We start from the raw sequence: 18,962 nt of genomic DNA on the forward strand, positions 1-18,962 counted from the left end.
CAAGGATATTTTGGAAGCAGCCACTTGGAGTTCTGTGCACTCATTCTCCAAGCACTATAACCTACCTTTATACTCCAAATCTAGAGCAGGTTTTGCCACTGCAGTCTTGCAGGCCATTCTGGCTCCTCCTAGTTCCTCATAGTTCCATCTAGTGCCTACCACCCCTTCATAGCTTTGGGATTCTACCCATCTGTAATGACTGCAGTTGTATGCACGATGAACATAGTACAATTTTGTACCTATCATAAATGTAGATGTTCGAGTGCTAATACAACTGTAGTCAAGGTTTCCCTCCCACCTTCCCCTCTGGGAACAGGCCTTTTGGCTATCACTTCCTCTTGCTGCCTTATCGGGGTGTTCTTTTATGATGTATTTGCTTGCATCTAAAGTATTGTTTATATGGCTTTCTTACTTCACATATTTATGTATTGCCTTCCTTCCGAGGGCACCTGACATCTGGGGCAAGAAAAACTGAAGAAAATGGCGTCGGCTGGTTCTTTTATACCCCTGTCGCACTGACGTCAGGGAAGAAGCGGCGACTACCGACGCCGGACCTAGACTTTGGAATTCGGCCGACAGAGGACCCGCCTGACGGCAGGAGAACCCATCTGTAATGACTGCAGTTGTATTAGCACTCGAACATCTACATTTATGGTAGGTACAAAACTGTACTTTCTAGCCCTACCTTTGTTGCACTGATATTGTCCCTTAGCTCTTTCCCAAGTCTGTGCCTTAATTGTTATGTTCCTTGTCTTGGCGCACTTCGTACGGCTTTTCTCTCCTTGTACCTGCCAGTCTATCTTCCTTTTCATTACTTCACCTACCTGCTATGCAGCTGTACTGAAGGCAAGAGCCACCTAATGGTGGGATGTCATCAAGGCAGGTAGAGATTTTTCCCTCAATTCCTGTTCCCTCAATGGCTGCAGTCCGGGCATGTGTGTGTGGGTGTGGGTGTGGGTGTGTGTGTGTGTGTGTGAGATCATGTGTGAGTGAACAGACTTCTACATAAACTTCTACGTACTGAGTCCGCAGCTGCAGCTTTACCATATTTCATGATAGTCTGAAATTTTTGCCGCTGGTCATTCCCTGCCAGTGGTGCAGCCAGACATACTGTTTGTACTTTGAGTACATTTTTTTCTGAGCATCATATCAACTTGGCTTTTTTAGGTCATATTATGTCTGCAATTGTCTAAATGAATGCCTTTAACAACAGCTACAATATTGTTAATCTAAAAACAAAATATTAATGATTTTAGGGGGAACAGCTGAAAATGTTGCTTACATTTATTGCATGCTTGGGGGGCAGCATTTTGAAAGATGTCAATTTTTAAGTGAAGGTGTCCAAGGGGGGTAGCACTAAGAGTTTGTGAGTACAGAATGGAGTTTTTGCTACACTTCTGTTCCCTGCTCTGTAACATCTGATTTCTACCAGGTGGCATTTGAGCAGTGTCCAAAACTGCATTCCTTTCACCAAGCTAGTTGAGCCAGTCTCAGCAATTCACTCCCAGCCACCATCTTCTATGTCCAAATCACAAGTCAAATGTGGATCATCATACTGAGGACTGTATATTTCTTTGTCACAAAGCCAACACTCGTCAAATGATTTGCAGCCAAGGAAAGCCTTTGGAACTTGCTTACAAAAGCTTTATGTCTTGCAGTCGTCTTCTGCGTTACTTTATTATACCCCTCTGGGACTTAACTGAAAACAGATAGCAGTCACCTAGGGCTTGATTCCAGTAGACTTGCTCACAGTGTAAGTGATCACTTACACTGAGAACAGGTATTTTGGAATCTGAACCCTGGTGCAAGTCTTTCAGAATCTGGGCAGAACTGCACTGAGAACAACTTTTTCAGATTATGGACGCTTGTGTACTTGGTTGGGCTAAGAATGATTAAAGTAAGATATATAAAGCAGAAGCTGACCTTGCATAATTTAACTCCCATGCAATTCCATTTTCCTTCTAGCCAGGTATAGTATCCTTAACTCATTAACCCCGAGTACCGTCTCATGATGCCTCTGCTTACATCCGAGCGAGCCATGAGATGATAGGAATTGCAAGCTGTTATCCCCCCCCCCCCCCGAGTGCCTTCAATGGGCACAATAAACTGTAGTGCAAATTTGTAGCTGAGCTTCATGTAAAACACGCTGAAATCATAACTGAACTTGTAATTAACCTTATATAGTTATAATTCAGCATGTTTTTACATGCTGGTCACATTAAACTTTTAGTTGAAAATTTGCTTGCAAGTTGTTGATAAAGCAAGTAGTGGCAGCCAATCGGATTCTTGCAGTCCAAGCCACCACTTGCATAACACCTCCACCCCAACCTAATTTCCTTTTGTTTTCCCCAGATAAATAGAGTGTTCAGCAGCAGGTATTTCCTTTCTTTTTGCTGATATTTGGAAATTTACTTGCTACTGGATCCCACTATTTTATTTGTGCACAGATCGCTGTTAGAGAGCCACACTGGTTTGTCAGATCGTACAAGGAGGTTCTTGGTTTAATTCTTTTCTTCTGCTTGGCCTGCGAACAAACAGCTTCTTTTTTTTTTTCTTCGGGTTAAGCTATTGGATGCCATTCCAGCCATAGGCACTGTTTTAACACTTTTCTGTTACCTGACATATGTATTTTCTTGAAGGAGTTTGCAGTCATTTTCCCTAATATTACGCGTCTTCTTAGATTATGGCTTCAGGTGCACGTTACGTCCTTCAGCTTACTTCAAGTAAAGCTTTTGCTTTGGGTATCGTTGTAGTAATGCTGTCAGTGATCAAATTGTTTTTCTGTAAATTGGGGGAGTTCAGCCAGGAAAGAAAAGAACACTGCCATTTTCAGTTTGCAAAGTAAATAGCAATTGAATGGGGTGTGCAATAGTTGGACATTGAAAACGGTAAGTCCGTGTTTTCTGCATCTGTATTAATTAGTTGGTTCCTGGAAAAAGTTGCAAATGCAGAGCTGTCCCCTTCATTCTTTGAACTTCTGTTGATTCCCTTAGGCTACTGAACTGTACTGTTTCGCTGGTCAGAGCTGTTTTTACCATCCTTGCTATATTTTGTTTTAGCTGACCATTTAATCTTGTGTTTAAAGGACCCTAAGATCATTTATTCTGCTGGAAATTGTTGCCAGATTTAGTGTTGCGAGTGCTTGTAACTTTTTGTTTGTGAGTAAATGAATGAAAGAAGGAGAGAGAGAAAGAGGGAGAAAAAGGATACATGAGAGAGCAGGAGAATGAATGAAGGAAGGAGAGAGGATACAAGCGAGATAGAGAATGATTTAGAGAGAAAGAGGACACCAGAGAGAAAGTGAAAATGAATGAGAGAGGGAGAGGACGGATGAGAGAGACGATATGAGAGACGAAGAGGAAGAGAATGAATGAGAGAAGAATAGAGAATGAATAAGAGAGGGAGGATAAAACAAACAGAGGGTGTAAGAATAAATGAGAGAGGGAGACCATACAAGAGAGAGAATGAATGACAGAGGTAAACAGAGGATTCGAGAGAGGAATAGAATAAGGGGGAGAGTGAGAGAGGATACGAAAGAGCGAATGAGAGAATAAATGAAAGAGAATATGATCATGATATGCTGGTGGATAATCATCTTATTTCTAGATACATTTGTCTTTGCGTGTGTTTTTTTTTTTTTGGGTGAGGGGTGATGCTATTACAGAAAAAGTTAATGCTTTTAGCTTTTGGAATCACAGTACATAATTATATACCTGAAGGAGTTGACAAGTAATGTACATACATCCTAACAGTTGTATTAAAAATATATATTTTTTAAAAAGAACTCAATATGATGTCTGTCTTTCTTGCAGATTGTATTAATTTATGGTAAATTTAATTATATACTGTTGTGTCACTGGTATGCATGTTTACTTCAAAGTACTTACATCTACATGATGTACTGTACATACCCTTTGCATTGCACTGCTTTATAGCAACCGAGATGTGAAAAAGAAAACATTAACACTTGTCTATAAAAGAATCCAAGTGTTAGCTGTTGGATTCTTCCTGCCACCAGACAATTGCACATAATTTAGATGAGCCAGGTTTCAGTTCCCCGATTGAGGGTCAGTGTTTTCCCATCATGTTTCAGTTAAAAAAAACAATGCCACACAGAGGTTTTGCACTGCTTTGAGGTGTGTGTGTGTGTGTGTGTGTGTGTGTGTGTGTGTGTGTGTGTGTGTGTGTGTGTGTGTGTGTGTGTGTGTGTGTGTGTGGTACCTTTTTGGGGGTGTTGAACCTTCGTATACTTACTTACAGAAGGAATGTCTGAATTTCTCTGTATAGCATTCTGCAGTGTATTTGCTTGTTGGGAAATTTGCATTAGAATTTTTGTCCAAGTATGCTGACTGTGTTCTTGTAATTGGTTGATCACGTTTTTTTATTTATAAAATATCAGCCTTTGGGATTGTGCAGTGTTTGTAATTAGTTCTGGAAAATTTGCCAATTTCAGGCAGTTTTTGATTTACTTTTGTAATTATAAGTTTTGAAAGCCATATTGTCAAGTACTGTATTTTATGTTGTCATGCTAATTTTGTCATGCCGCAATTTGTTTTTGTTTTTGTAATTTGTCTGTCTGTCTTTCCAGTACTTGTATTCATAAGTGCAGATGTTAATATTATCACAAATTTCATTATATCCTGAATAGACTTATTGGGGTAATTTCAGGGTAGTATCACAGTCCTCTTTTTGTATAAACTACACAGAGCTTTCCAAAGCTCGGCAGCCACACTCTTGAGATTTCAGTGTATTCATTCTTTTCTTTAGATTATTCTGCCTTTACCTGTTGTATATGCTTTTGCATTTACTGGCTAATTCTAGACGTGTCTTTTATGTAGTTCACTCTGGCAGGACACAAACCATATGTGTTCTGTGTTGTAGTCAGTAATTTTGAATTTCAAACCAGATTTTTACTTAGACTTACTACTGAAGGGGTCACGTGGCAAATGTTTCTTTTTGGTGCTTGTGCATACTTGACAGGACTAGTTTTGTAAATTCCACTCAGGTTATTTAGTTGTGATAGCAGCAAGTATTTTTTACAGAGATAATAAAGGAAAATGTGGTTTATGTATGTAAATAGCAGCTAACACCAACAGAGGTGTTTCATTTTGGATCTTGTGCATGCTTCAACATAATACTGTAGGGGTCACATGGCTAATGCTGCATTCTGTTGCTTGTGCATAGTAGGGCAGACTGCGGAAGGCGTCACTCGGGAGATGTTTCATTTTGGTGCTTTTGCATACTCGCACAACATCATATTAAGAAGTTATGTACTCACCATAATGTTCCATCTGTGTTGTCCATTTTTTTTTATCATTTTTCATCAACTACATACCCTCTGAAACCCCTGATTTTTTCTTCCCACGCAGGGGGTGCAGGGGGGGCTTGCCCCCCCCCCCCCACTACAATCGTTTAGTTTTTTGTTGTTGTTGTACTTCAGTGTTCGATGGTATGGTCTCGACCATATAAGGTTCGAACATTTAAAAGTTCGATCTACTGAAGTAGATCCATATATATGCATATATATATATATATATATATATATATATATATATATATATGTTTACCACCATATAACTGACGGACGGATGGTCGAGCCCTGATGACCAAAAGGAGTGCAGCAAATATGCACATTGCCGAATGCAACTGTATCGAATCGCGAACCCGTGCCCCCTTTGTGACCCATGTTAGCACTCATTTTGGATGTAGAGTGGTCGAAAATGTCACATTTGGAGGTTTTGCGACATTCTGACCGTTCAGCATGCAAAAATTCGGTTACTGGAATCGATCATTGCTGGGTTCGACTGTTGTGTCATATACACACAGACATATATATGCATGTGTATATCTTGCTAGACCAACTACTTCAGCAGTCATGTGTCATGTGGCAAATGTTTCATCTTGGTGCTTGGGTATATTTGGCAATGACTCTGTCATCCAGTACACCTGCACCAAGAATGTAATGAATGTCTGCCCAACAGCCTATGTGTAGCAATTATCACCTTTTCCTGAATATCCAGAACCTTTTCAGTAATGAAATGTAAGTCATTCTCTCATTACTAATTTACAATATGTGCATTCACAGTTCAAAAGTGAATCATTATCACTGGCCAGGTAAAACTCTCAGCATTTCAAATTACTAAAGTCATTTAACGCATTGATGAAAGCACATGTCAGACTTTGTTTTCTGTTGGTGTGCAGTCCTGCACAAGTTTACCCCCCAGTTCCTATCTTTATTTTCACTAGTAAGCTACAGATGCAAGTATCCATTGCAATAATGTGGTTCATATCTTTGTGAATTCATGTAACTGAATCTCATATGATGAAACAGTTTCATGTCTCTGCGCTCGCCTGTAAGACATCACACCCCTGAGTGAAGATTCCATCTGCTCAGAAGTCAACCAACATGTACTTGGGTGGGGATACAGATTCTGGCGGTAGTACCAGTGGGTCCGAAATGGAATTGGACCTTGAATCACAACATAAAGCAAACCAGAGTAAAGACGAAGATTATGACACAGATGATGATATTCCACTGGCACGTCTCCGTGAGATGGCCGTTACCGCTGATAAAGATGATGCCCCTGTCCCAGCCATTCCTGACAGACCCCCTGTGCTGTGCCACCCCAGACCTGACCACTGCTGATGAAACTGACCACAACAGTAAGGATGTTATGCCACTTGCCCTATTAAGAAATGATGGCACACACGTTAGTGATCATCACCTTCAGTCTGAATTTGACACAGAGGATGAATTGCCTCTATCTGTGTTAAGGAAAGGACATGGCGTAACTGACTGACCTTTGGAGTCCTCCACAGTCCAGTCCAGGCCAGGTCAAGTGCGGACAAGGAAGTAGATATGCCTCCTACTGTACATGAGTTCAGGAGTAGTCCACAGCAGGTTGACTGGGATGGAGAAAGTCCACTGGATCTGAGTCAAAGTAGCACCTTATCAAGCAAGGATCTGACCATGCCACAGCATGGAAGGTCTGTGAGTACTCCACGCAGAAGTGCATGCAAACCAGTGGATACTGAAACTGATCATAGCACACCATCTTTTAATCGTACCGGAGTTTCCATTCCAGACTGTGCAAGGCTACTCAAAAAGGTACAGCGAGCATGCACACCGGGTAAGATCACATGGGAGAAAAGCCTAACAGCAGTTCACATTGGTGACTGTGTGTGTGTCTGGTCGGCCCGGTAACCATCATGGACTCAAACGGCACAGAGACAGACTTCCTCAATTTGATGTTCCCACAGGAACTGTACTCACTTATTGCCGATGAAATGAGCTGCAATGCCTCACAGAGGCAGGATGCAGCAGGCAAGGTTGATAAGCGGTGGAGTCTGTTTGTCCTTGAGACATACGCACATTTCTTGGTGTCAGAATATACATGTCTATTGTACATGTTCCGGAATACAGGCAGTGCAGGGAAACGCACCATGTGTATGGTCATTTCCTGATTGCTGAGTACATGAGAGAGAGGTTTGAAAAAATTCAGCAGTATTTCCACTGCAATGACAAACACCTCAGACTGCCACAGGGCTCTGTGGGTCATGACAAGCTACATCATATATGGCCAGTATTGGATGCGGTACTTCATGCATCTAGGACACAGTATAATGTGCATTATAAGGTGGCAGTAGATGAAGCCATGGTTGGGTTCCATGGACATTTCAGATGGTTTATGCCTGCCAAGCGGGAGAGGTATGACATTAAGGTGTGGGTGCTGGCTGACTCACACAATGGGTACTTGTGTGAATTCCATGTTTACACTGGAAAGGCAGAACAGACCACAGAAGTTGGACTGGCGCACCGAGTTGTGGTTGACCTAACTCGGGGACTAATTGGAAAGAAGCATCACATTTACTCTGACAACTTCTTCACCTCTGTCCCTCTGGCACAGCAGCTGCTGCAAGATGGTATATACTGCTGCGGAACCATATGCACCAATAGGTCAAGATGGCCTGCAACATTCAACAGACAGGCTATTGGTAAAGCACCTCGAGGGTACTACAAGCAGTTGCAGAGTGGCCCACTGCTTGCTACTGAATGGAAGGATAGCAACCCAGTATTTCTGTTGTCAACTAATAGTAACCCAAACTTGCCAGTCTCTAGCACACGCAGGAGACAGCACGATGGAACAAAAGCTTCAGTGCCATGTCCACCAGTTGTAAACATGTACAACACATGCATGAATGGGGTGGACCGAGTTGATCAGCTCAGGACGCAGTATCCAACTGCAGGAAAGGCACGAAAATGGTAGCTGTACTTGTTCTGGCTCCTATGGGATGTGGCTGTAGTGAATGCTTACATTTTATTCCATGAGAGCAACAACCACCAGCAGCTGTCACGTTCCAGACATGTTATTCCGGCAACTCAGTTACAGTTTAGAAGAAACCTAGGCATGCACCTCCTGACCAGCTACAGGAAAAGGAAAAGATGCATTGAGATTACTGTCCCAGAGCCCGTGAACCAATTTGAACAAGGCTCACACTTCCTAGTGAAATGGCGGAAGTCAAGATGCAAACACCATGCCAGCAAAGGTAAACGTGCTGAACCATCATGGGGATGCCCGACCTGCAAGATCAGCCTGTGTTGAATGCTTCGGTGAGTACCATGGCATAAGGGTCTAGCAGGTTGCTAACAGGAGTAAAATGTACAGTATATATTGTGCAACATAAACAAAGTTGTGCCTAGGCTGCTGGGTGCATCAGTGGGTGTCCTACCCAACCACCATGGATTTTATGCTCAACCTTGATGGTGGTTGGGAACTTGGAGACTCTTCAGCTCATTCCCATAGTGCTGCTTTCATAGGTAAGTATGGCCTCAGGGTGGGGTCTGTATTATATAGTCGAAGTTTCATAGGTTCATAGGTTCATACTAGGCTATCTGCCCAAGGGCATTTATAAGCCTAGCCCATAGTTATTTGGCTTTCGCCACCCCTTTAGTTTGAATAAAACTATGCCCATTATTTTGCTGTGCCTCTGTCAAGCAGTGACACTGAAGTAATCCCTGGGGTATATCTGCGATCCCCCATCCATTGGTCAAGATTCCTCTTGAACAAGGCCAGCGAGGTGCTCTGCCTCACATGTACCGGGATTTTGTTCCACAGCATAGGGAGTCTCTGGGTGATGAATCTGTCCCTCCAGCATGTTCTATTAATAACCGTGTCAAGGTTTAAGTCTCCCGCCCTTGTGGTTCTGAGAGATCTAGATTTTTTGAGGTGAAGCATATTCATCAAATCAGGGTTTGACATGGCCTTATATGTCAGGCACAGGTCACCTCTGAGCAAGCGGTATGAGACTGAATAGAGCTGGAGTTCTTTCAGTCGGGCAGCATAAGACATATTTTTGAGACCCTTTATCCTTTTGTGAGGAACTTTTGGGGCCTTTCCAGCTGCTGCAGGTGTCGGGTCAGATACATTCCGAATGGGGCATTGTACTCAATCATAGGTCTTATGAGTGATGAGTACAGGGGGACGATGACCTCCCTTGATGTAGATGTGAATCCCTTCATGATCAGGTGGGCAATGTAGAAGGTTTTCCTAACTACTTTAGCAACATGAGTGTCAAACAAAAGGCTACTGTCAACCTGGGTCCCCAGATCCCTGATGACTTCTTCTGTGCTCAGTGGATTGCCACCTATATGGTAGCTAGGAGTAACCTTGTTTTTCCCGAAGGGTAGGACTATGCATTTCTTGGCATTTAACTTTAGGCCATGGCTCTGGCACCAGTTATCCGTTTCTGTGAGGCCCTTCTGAAGGATATCTGTGTCAGATGTGTTTTCGACTATGGCGCCCAGTTTGCAGTCATCTGCAAACTTTGTCAGCCATAACCCTCCTGTGTTTGCTTGTACTTCAGAAAAGTAGATGCCGAACAAGAGTGGACCCAGGACTGAGCCCTGTGGGACACCACTTGTGACAGGCTTTGAGTCTGACATGGCTCCAGCAACTCTGACCCTGTGGGTTCTGTCACTTAGCCAGTTTGCAACCCATCTTGTGATGTATGGGTTTACATTCAAGCTGATGAGTTTTTCGATGATACCTGAGTGGGGTATTGTGTCGAAGGCCTTTGCCAGGTCAAGGTAGGCTGTATGGTCTGCCTTTCCCTCATCAATGGCCTTGGTGACTGTTTCGAAAAAGTCAACCAAGTTTAAAAGGCATGATCTGCCTTTGACAAAGCCAAACTGGGTTGGATCCAAAGTCTGCAAGTTCCCTATGTCTTTATTTATGAGTTCCATTATGATCCTCTCCATGGCTTTGCAGATAAGGCTTGTCAAGCTAATGGGACGGTAATTTCCAGGGTCGGTGGAGGCACCGCCCTTGTGAAGTGGGACCACAGTCGCGTCGCCACTCCTTGGGTACGTATCCTGAGGTGAGGCTAAGATTAAACAGCTGTCCTAACTGCGGGTTTAATTCCTCATTGAGTTCGTGGAGCACACAGCCGGGGACACCATCCGGTCCCATGGATGCTGTGTTTTTGCTTTGGAGAGAGCAGTTCTCACCTGGGCGTTTGAGATGTTTGGGGGCTACAATCCTCTGGTATAGATATCTCTCTTTTTGGGGGGGGGAGAAGTTTGCACTGAACCTGTCAGCCAGTATGTTGGCAATGTGTGTAGGTTCAGTAATCTTCACATCATTTTGAACTAATTCTGAGCATATCTGGGAGTTTCCTCCTAGGTTTCTAACATAGCTAAAGAAGGCCTTATGATTGTCTTTTGAGTCCTTGGCGATTTTTCTCTCAAAATTTGCCTTGGATGATTTTATGAGAGCTCTTAGTTTTTTACTTATAATGATCAAAGGTGTCTTACCTTTCAAGGATTTTGCTCTATCTTGTAGTAGCTTCCTCCTTTTGTTGTAGAGCTTGTTTATGGCTGGGGTCCAAAACTTCGAACCTCACATGAGCAAACTCATATGAGCGAAGTTCAAAACATTGACTATATAATAAAATTAAAAAATAACTTACCTTACTGCTCTGACCAGGGGGGCAAGCCCCCCTGCACCTCCCACGTGGGGGGCTGTGCCCCCCACACCCCCTACTTAAATATACCAACTCTGAGAATGCACTTCAGTGCAGAAAGGGAAAATGTCCCATTCTGCACGTGAAAAGCCATTGACTTTCACCTTCGACCTTTCCAACGTTCGATCATATGATGTCGACCACCTATGATTCGAACATCGGAATGGTCTCTCATCTAATATAGACCCCCTCAGGGGTGCCACAGTGATGCAATGTTTCCCTTACAGAAAGGGCACATGCAAGAAGACAAAGCCTAGATCAGTTTTAGTCTTTTCACGTTATCTTGGTTTAGCTCTCCACGCAGTCTCCATCCCTTCTGGTGTATTAAATGTATGTAGGTCAGGGCAAGAGGCTCTGCATTAGCTCCCTGCTTTGACTCCTTATGGTCATTGCTGAAAGGACACATGTAAATTGAAAAGGCAGAGGTAAGGCAGAGTGCTGGCATTGCATGAAATCGGGAGTCATTGCTGCTACCAGCAGTTTGAGTTGTTAGCCAGCACAGCTATGGGACACTTCAAACATCCACCAGCTGAAGCCCCATGTCTGTCCTCGGCATATTAGTGGAGTGGCGGTCCTTACCCTGCTTCTTCTCTTTACATGTGCCCTTCCTGTGCCCCCTTGTCACTTGTATATAGTTTGGTGTTTTCAGGGCTGGTAGGTATGTACCTCTGCATCATCATCACCAGTTATGTACCTCATCAAAAGAATAATGCCCCTGTGGATAGGAGTAAAGATTTGAATGGGCTGACCAGGTAATGCATATGATATACATGTATATATATATATATATATATATATATATATATATATATATATATATATAGTCTTCCAATACATCTCACAAACGTCAGGTGTGTCTGCCTTGTGAAAGTGACATGGCTCCACGAGCAGGAGAACGACAAGTGAGAGTGCGGGTGTGTGGCCATTCCCACATTCACTGGGCTGCCAGCCATGCCTCCAGAAGTGAAAACCACTACAACTTGAGCTTCTGTACATGTAGTGTGAAGGTATACTGGATTGCAAGAAGTAGTATGCATTGGAGCAGACTCCTACAGTTGTTGGAACAAAAGTGTTCCATCTACCCTGAGCCTGACATTCTTGTACTGCACATTGGAGGGAATGATGTCATCATTCACCTACTCTGCTACAGTTTCAAATCAGAACAATTTTTGAACACCTGCAGTCGTGGTGGCCACGTTGTCATTTTGTGTGGTCTGACATAATTCCTCGCCAGATATGGAAAACAGCAAACAGTCAACAAGCAGTGCACAAGGCCAGATGTTTACAGAATGGGTTTATGCATGGCTTGATGCATAGGGTCAGTGGATCAACAATCTGCCATGACAGCATCACCGCAGAAGATGTTCACCTTTTCAGAAAGTGTGGGGTTCACCTAACTGAGGATGGCATTGTGTTGTTCTTGACTGACCTCCACAATGGCATGATGACTGCTATGCATGATCAATTGGTAACATACAGCTAGTGAGAGGAAATGGAAAACAGCCATGACCAAGTAGGACCACTATGGTAAGAAACTCTATCATTATATTTTATGAACACCGTTGTCACTACTGACGACACAGGAAAAGAACTGCTAGGGAACTTGTACACATGCTGAGTAACACTTCATTTTTAGATTGTAAAAGAACTATCTGTATGCTGTGCGCAGGTACAGATAACTGTTTGATTTTGAATTGTGTTATGTAAATTATGATGTTTTTCTTAGTTTAGCAAATAACTGTGGCAGGGAGCTGAACATGCTGAGTAAGAACAACTGTTTGAGGAGAGTGCTACCACGTACAAGAGAATATGTCAATAAACATCCTGCAATAACTTGTTTTCTCCGTTTATCAGTCATGTGTATAATTTAGATTACAGGAAGGGCTAAGTAATACAAAAGTGTTCTAAAACTTTTACAGCACTACTCCTGGCTTTTCCTGACAGATGGTAATGACTCATTGCTCAAAAAGTTATGTGGAGCAATTATCACCTTTGTAAGAGCATGCAGAATTTTGCAATCAAGACATGCAGGTAATTATCACACTATTTGTGGAGTTACAGTATAACACTGAGTCATTAGCACTTGTTAGGTAAAATCATTGACACCTGTCACTGTTATTCACATTACTAAACATCATTATCACATTGCAAGCACAGGTGTGGGACACTCCATATATTTATGAGTGCTACAGATGTTTTTCATATTTAGTTTTAAAAGTCTGAAACTTTCATCTTTAAGACAGTTTTAGTACTTAAGATGGAAAAAGACATTTGTCTGTATGGTATATACATATCACAGTTTGGTTACAGTTATGGTTATGAGAGTTAGGATTTTGTTTCCCATTTTGCTAAATAACTATGTCAGGGAAATCACGGTAAGTAATACCTCATTTTGAAGGCAGTATTATTAGCTATAGGATGGAAAAAAGAACTGTGTATGCTGGATAAATGTACAGATATTACATTTTGTTTAATACTTTGGTTATGAGAATTATGATACTGTTTCATATTTGATGAATAACTTTGTCAGAGAACATGTCAGCATGCTAACTAGCAGCTCATTTTGAAGACAGTATTAGTACTTACAAGATATAAAAAGAATTGTATCTGTATGCCATGCACATGTGCAGATATCACAGTTTGTTTTGGACCATGGTTATGAGAATTATGATATTTTTTCATATGTTGCTAAATAACTTTGTCAGGGAACATGTTATCAGGGTAAGTAACACCTAATTTTTGAAGGCAGTATTAGTAGTTACGAGATGGAAAAAGAACCGTGTCTGTATGCTGGACAAATGTACATATATCATATTTTGTTTAGGACTTTGGTTATGGAAATTATGATTTTTTTTTCATATTTTGGTAAATAACTTTGCTATGGAGGATGTAATTGTGCCAAGTGATACCTCATTTTGAAGACAGTGTGAGTCATTACAACATTATAAAAGAACCATGTCTGTATGCTGTACACATATACAGATATCACAGTTTGTGTAGGACTAAGGTTATGAAAATTATGAATTTTTTCATATTTTGGTAAATAACTTTTCAAGGGAGCATGTCAGTGTGATAAGTTATACCTTTGAAGGCAGTATTAGTAGTTACAACATGGTAAAATAGCCATGTCTGTATGCTGTACACATGTACAGATATCAAAGTTTGTTTCGGACATAGTTTATGGAAATTATAATTTTTTTGCATATTTTGGTAAATAACTTTGCAAGGGAGCATGTCAGTGTCCCAAGTAATACCTCATTTTGAAGACAGTATCACTCCTTACAACATGGTAAAAGAACTGTGTCTGTGTGCTGTACACATGCACAGATATCACAGTTTGTTTAGTCTTGGAGGATTATGAAAATTATACATTTGCAATATTTCTCATTATTATGGCCATATTTTTGCAAGGGAGCATGGTGATGACACAAATGCTGCATCCTTTTTTTAGGTGACATTGAGCCACACAACTTGTACACTGATATGTAGTGTCCATCTGTTACATGTGATGAGATATTATGCTTTATCAGTTATGGGGAATATAATAATCATATTTTTGTGAATATCTCTGTAACGGAGCATCACACAGTAATGGTCAAGATATTTTAAAGCTGACATTCATACAAAACAAATTAATTACAAATTGTATGGGTCTGTGTGGTACATTCACCAAGATATTGTGATTTGTTGTACCACAAAGGTAAAAAAATATGCACAATATCAGCATTCCTTGGCAGATATTTAATAATTTAGATACACACCATCAACATATTCACTGTTGGAAAGTCCAGTGTCTGCTGAACAACTTTTGCCTTTACATGTTTAGTCTAACTCTTACAGTTGAAGAGTTATGAACATTTGTTTTCTGTATGGTATCACAAATGGATTATCTGAAAATGAGCTCAGGCTGCACTGCTGTTCCTATGGTGGAAGTAGGCAGGCAGCATTTCCTGAGCTGCTCCAGAGTGAATGAGTTAAGGATGTGAGGAAAGTTTTGGAGCCGTTTTATATAGGGTAGTCACTGGCATACCTCTCACCTGTACAGATTTTTGCAAAATGTCCGGATTTTTTCCTAGTACTTTTGGCCCATTTTTCATGAAATTGTGGTTTTCCAGCAAATTATTGGGAAGTCATTAAAGATTGAAGACAGAAAATAATGACAGACATTTGAGTTTCAGACTTCATACCCTTCAGAAATTTCATGCTAAAACAGAAAATATTATTCTATCAACATTCTAAGTTTCTGAGAGTAATATTTAAAAACTGTCCATATTTTGGGGCCTTTGTCTCCCCCCCCCCCCCATTATTTATGGCTTTGTCCAGATCTCTTGCTCTAAGAGGTTGAGAGGGTGTGGTCATTGTATAGGTGGAGAACACAAGAAAAGGCTGCCATAATTAGTTTTTAAATTTAGGAGAGGTTTAGAAATGTAAAATACATTACTGCAGGCATGCATTTAGATCTGTCTGTAAAGACTAGCTTTATTCAAATTGATTCTTTTAAAAGGTTAACTTTCAAAGTATAAAAATAATATCAGAAAATTGTTTGCCTTCGAAACTGGGAAACAGCATTACTGAAAAATGTCACTGTCACAACCCATGGTAAGCTCATGAAGTTTCACTAGAATTTATTTATAGTCCATTTCAGTGATAAAAATGCATATTTTTTTGTGTGCATCATGTTAATGTTTTGTAGCATCTTTGTAGCTAATGGATTTGGGTATCAAGCCCTAGTCTGACTGGTGATATTGCATTTTTTGGATTTCTTGTCATTTTGCTGGCTTTAAGTGTGATACTGAATAGAAAATGAACATCCTGCTACTCGGCTAGTCTTCATGTCATTATGACTGTTGTTCTTGTCTTCCTTCCTAGATTGTGCAAGCCTTGGGCAGGTCCTATCATCCTGGATGCTTCCGTTGTGTAATCTGCAATGAGTGCTTGGACGGTGTACCTTTCACTGTAGATGGTGATAAAATCTACTGCGTCCGTGATTACCACAAGTAAGAATGATATTTTCTAGAATTTGTAGTTTCACAAATGTGCACAGTGATGTAATCCATTATCATTGTTAGGAAAGGGGGCCTGAGCATGTGCCTGAGAAACAGCAGTGAAATTTATACCATTTGTGATGTAGATGGTACTTGAACATGAAGCCTAAGTAAATATGTCAAAATATGCTGTTTTGAACTCTTCAAGGTTTCTACTATTAAATTTTCTTCAGAGGTTCTGGCTGGAACTTAGAGAATTGTGTACTTGTGACAAAAAACATATTTTTGCATGATGGAAATCTCTACTGTAATAGTCCTTTATATGCTTGTCTGGTATACACATAAGTTGCAGCCCTTTGATAGTGGGTTTTGCTGACTACTCAGTACAGGAGTGACTGGTCAGTCGCCTTCCTTCATAATGGCTGTGTGACTCCCATGGAGTAGTGCTGCATTTGCAGATCGCCTTCTTACCCCTGTGGAGTTACTAAAATGTACGTACTGCAATACAGAAAACATGAATCTTGCTATCTGTGTAATTTGCTATAGTTTGTACACTGTATAAGTTTGATGTCTAGCAGGGTACCCCAGTAGGCATGAAACATTTCAGACTTCAAAACATTCCATTAGTGTAGCCATTAAGAGAACTATGAAAGGGATGCTGTCAGAATTCGTAAGTTCAGCACTAGTAATCTCAAAAAATTAATAATAATAATTATGATGATGATGGCAGAATATATAACATTCTGGGCAGCAGATGGGCTACATCCGAGGACATGTGGTGAATTAAAAGTACAAACGGGTTCCTGAAAGAAGTTCTCAGCCTGTTTATATATGGAGAAGTTCAAAGGGATTCTTGAAGGGCAGACACTGTATTCCTACATCACCATGCCGTAGTACCGTAGGGTTTTTATCCTATTGACCAGCGTTAAGAAGGGATGACTTTTGCCTCTTAAACCCATTGCAGAGTTGGAGAAGTTAATATTTGAGTAGAAAAGAAGTTACTACCATTGTTTCCCAGAAATCTTTTCTGGGCCCAGACTGTTTTTTTGTCTGTTTGTTTTTTTGCCTCCATGTCTGGTAACCATTACCCCCACCCCACCCCCCCCCCCCCACACACACACACACACACACACTGGCCTTGAGCCCATTCATTCCCCCATACGGGATATCACCTGCACAAGTACAAGAGCTGCCTGGAACTGATAGGGTGTCCCGTACCCTCTTCGTGCATGTTTGTGCTTCCACTCACCCAATAATGAGCACTGCTATCAGTGGCTTGGAATTGCCAAGCCCACATTCAAGATCCTGGCCATTTTGATGTCACACAAACTTCTACTTGTGTGGTAGTGACTTGCTGTCCATAAGCCACTTTTCCTTCCCCCTAGGATGGGTAAGCTGTGTTTAGCCATTCACACACAGCCTCCTCGTCCATCACTTTCAACACCCAAGCTGGTAATAGCACTTTGTTTGTCTAGGATATAGTCAGGACCTTATCTCTGTCTATCCCAAAGACCCAGGCCTGGTCCCAGACATTTTTCACTTATGTAGATGAAGGGGCATTTAATGACTTGAGTAGTTTGACAGGTGATATAGAATTATTTAGGAAGATCACAATAGTAATGGAGAATGGGAAATATGGAGAAGAATTATTAACATGAGGGCAGTGATCATTTATCTGACTTTTAGAATTTGTTGTCATAAAGTATCCCAGTCAACTGCTAACTAAGAGTGAAGATAGCTGGCACTTAAAAAGCAGAGAACAAAGGTAAGCATTAAATTAGTAATCCATGTAAGCAAGCCAATACAGCAAGGCTTATAGGATCTTAGAAGGCAGTGGTGCATACAGTGAAAAAATAATGAAGGTTGTAATACTTGTACTTTCTTTGTCACTTAGCTAATTGTCAGTGGTGCAACAGGTACCACACTCACCTTTGGCTGTGGATTCTATTCCCGCACCAGATAGATTGATGGCTGACATTGCAATGCAGCATAAGGGGGGTGCTGCACTCCTGGGTGTCTTGTCCTTCGGATAAAATGTTAAACTGAGGCCTTATCTGCCTGAGTTGGTGGTAGCGCAGGTGGATGCAAAAGATCCTTCAGCACCTATCGAAAAGAGCAGGAGAAGTTCCTAGATGTCCTGGCCAAATTTCCCCTAGTAGTGTAGACATCACTAAAAGGAGGTTACTAGTTTAGTGGGACTAACCTGGTTAACAAAGGATGGATAAATAAATAAGTTCATTAATTAATTAGAATAGCCTCATCTGAAGTGCATTCCCATTCTGGATTCCTAACCTTTTTTTAAAACAGAGAGCTACAGTTAGTTGGAAGACAAGGTATGCTGAGCAGCATTTGATATTAATGTTTCACTGTTGTAATAATAACATCATGAGATTTCCTTGCTGTGGAAGCCCTTGACTGGACAAATATTAGAGACTCCAGGCCTGATGGATGCGCTTTCCTTGATGTCAGGATGTCTGAGTATAAGGGTAACTGACCAGTGACATGTTTTCAGTTCTCTGTCAGACCTCAAAGCATTCAGTATGTAGAGTGCTTCAGTCAGTCTGTGCCAGGGAACTAAGTGTCCCATTGGGGAAACATTTAGCGCCATCCGACTAGTATACCAAAACCTTTACTGTCTACAGGTGCCATATATCACAGTATGCTCCCTGTGCAGAGTGTACAGATGCACACATTTCAGAATTTCTTTGCCGCCAGTCCGAATGTCATCATTAAACGTTGGTCTGAACACCTTTCTTCTGTGCTGGTTACCGAGCTGATGTTCTTCGTGTTTCACTGTTGCAGTCATCACATTTGGGTTATCTGCTTGCAGTAGCCCTCAGTCGGCCTGATTAACAAAGTCTTGGGTCCTGCATCAGTTGCTGCCTCTTCTTCCATGACATCAGGTAGTCAGGGGTATAAAACATGCAGCCGACACCATTACATCAGTCTTTCTTG

At 41.4% G+C, this 18,962-nt stretch overlaps 1 protein-coding gene across 3 annotated transcripts in view; it reads left to right on the plus strand.

The window, feature by feature from the left end:
• The window catches only part of LIMD1 (LIM domain containing 1), a 516,411-nt gene that overhangs the window by 388,465 nt on the left and 108,984 nt on the right, over positions 1-18,962 (plus strand). For all 3 annotated transcript variants that reach the window (XM_044064671.1, XM_044064672.1, XM_044064673.1), the window contains one exon: positions 15,892-16,019. In XM_044064671.1, coding sequence (XP_043920606.1) covers positions 15,892-16,019 — 128 coding nt within the window. The remainder of the gene's footprint in view (positions 1-15,891; positions 16,020-18,962) is intronic.

The sequence above is a fragment of the Protopterus annectens genome, chromosome 3.part0, assembly GCF_019279795.1.
Source record: "Protopterus annectens isolate FY-2018-M chromosome 3.part0, PAN1.0, whole genome shotgun sequence".
Classification (NCBI taxonomy): domain Eukaryota; kingdom Metazoa; phylum Chordata; order Ceratodontiformes; family Protopteridae; genus Protopterus; species Protopterus annectens.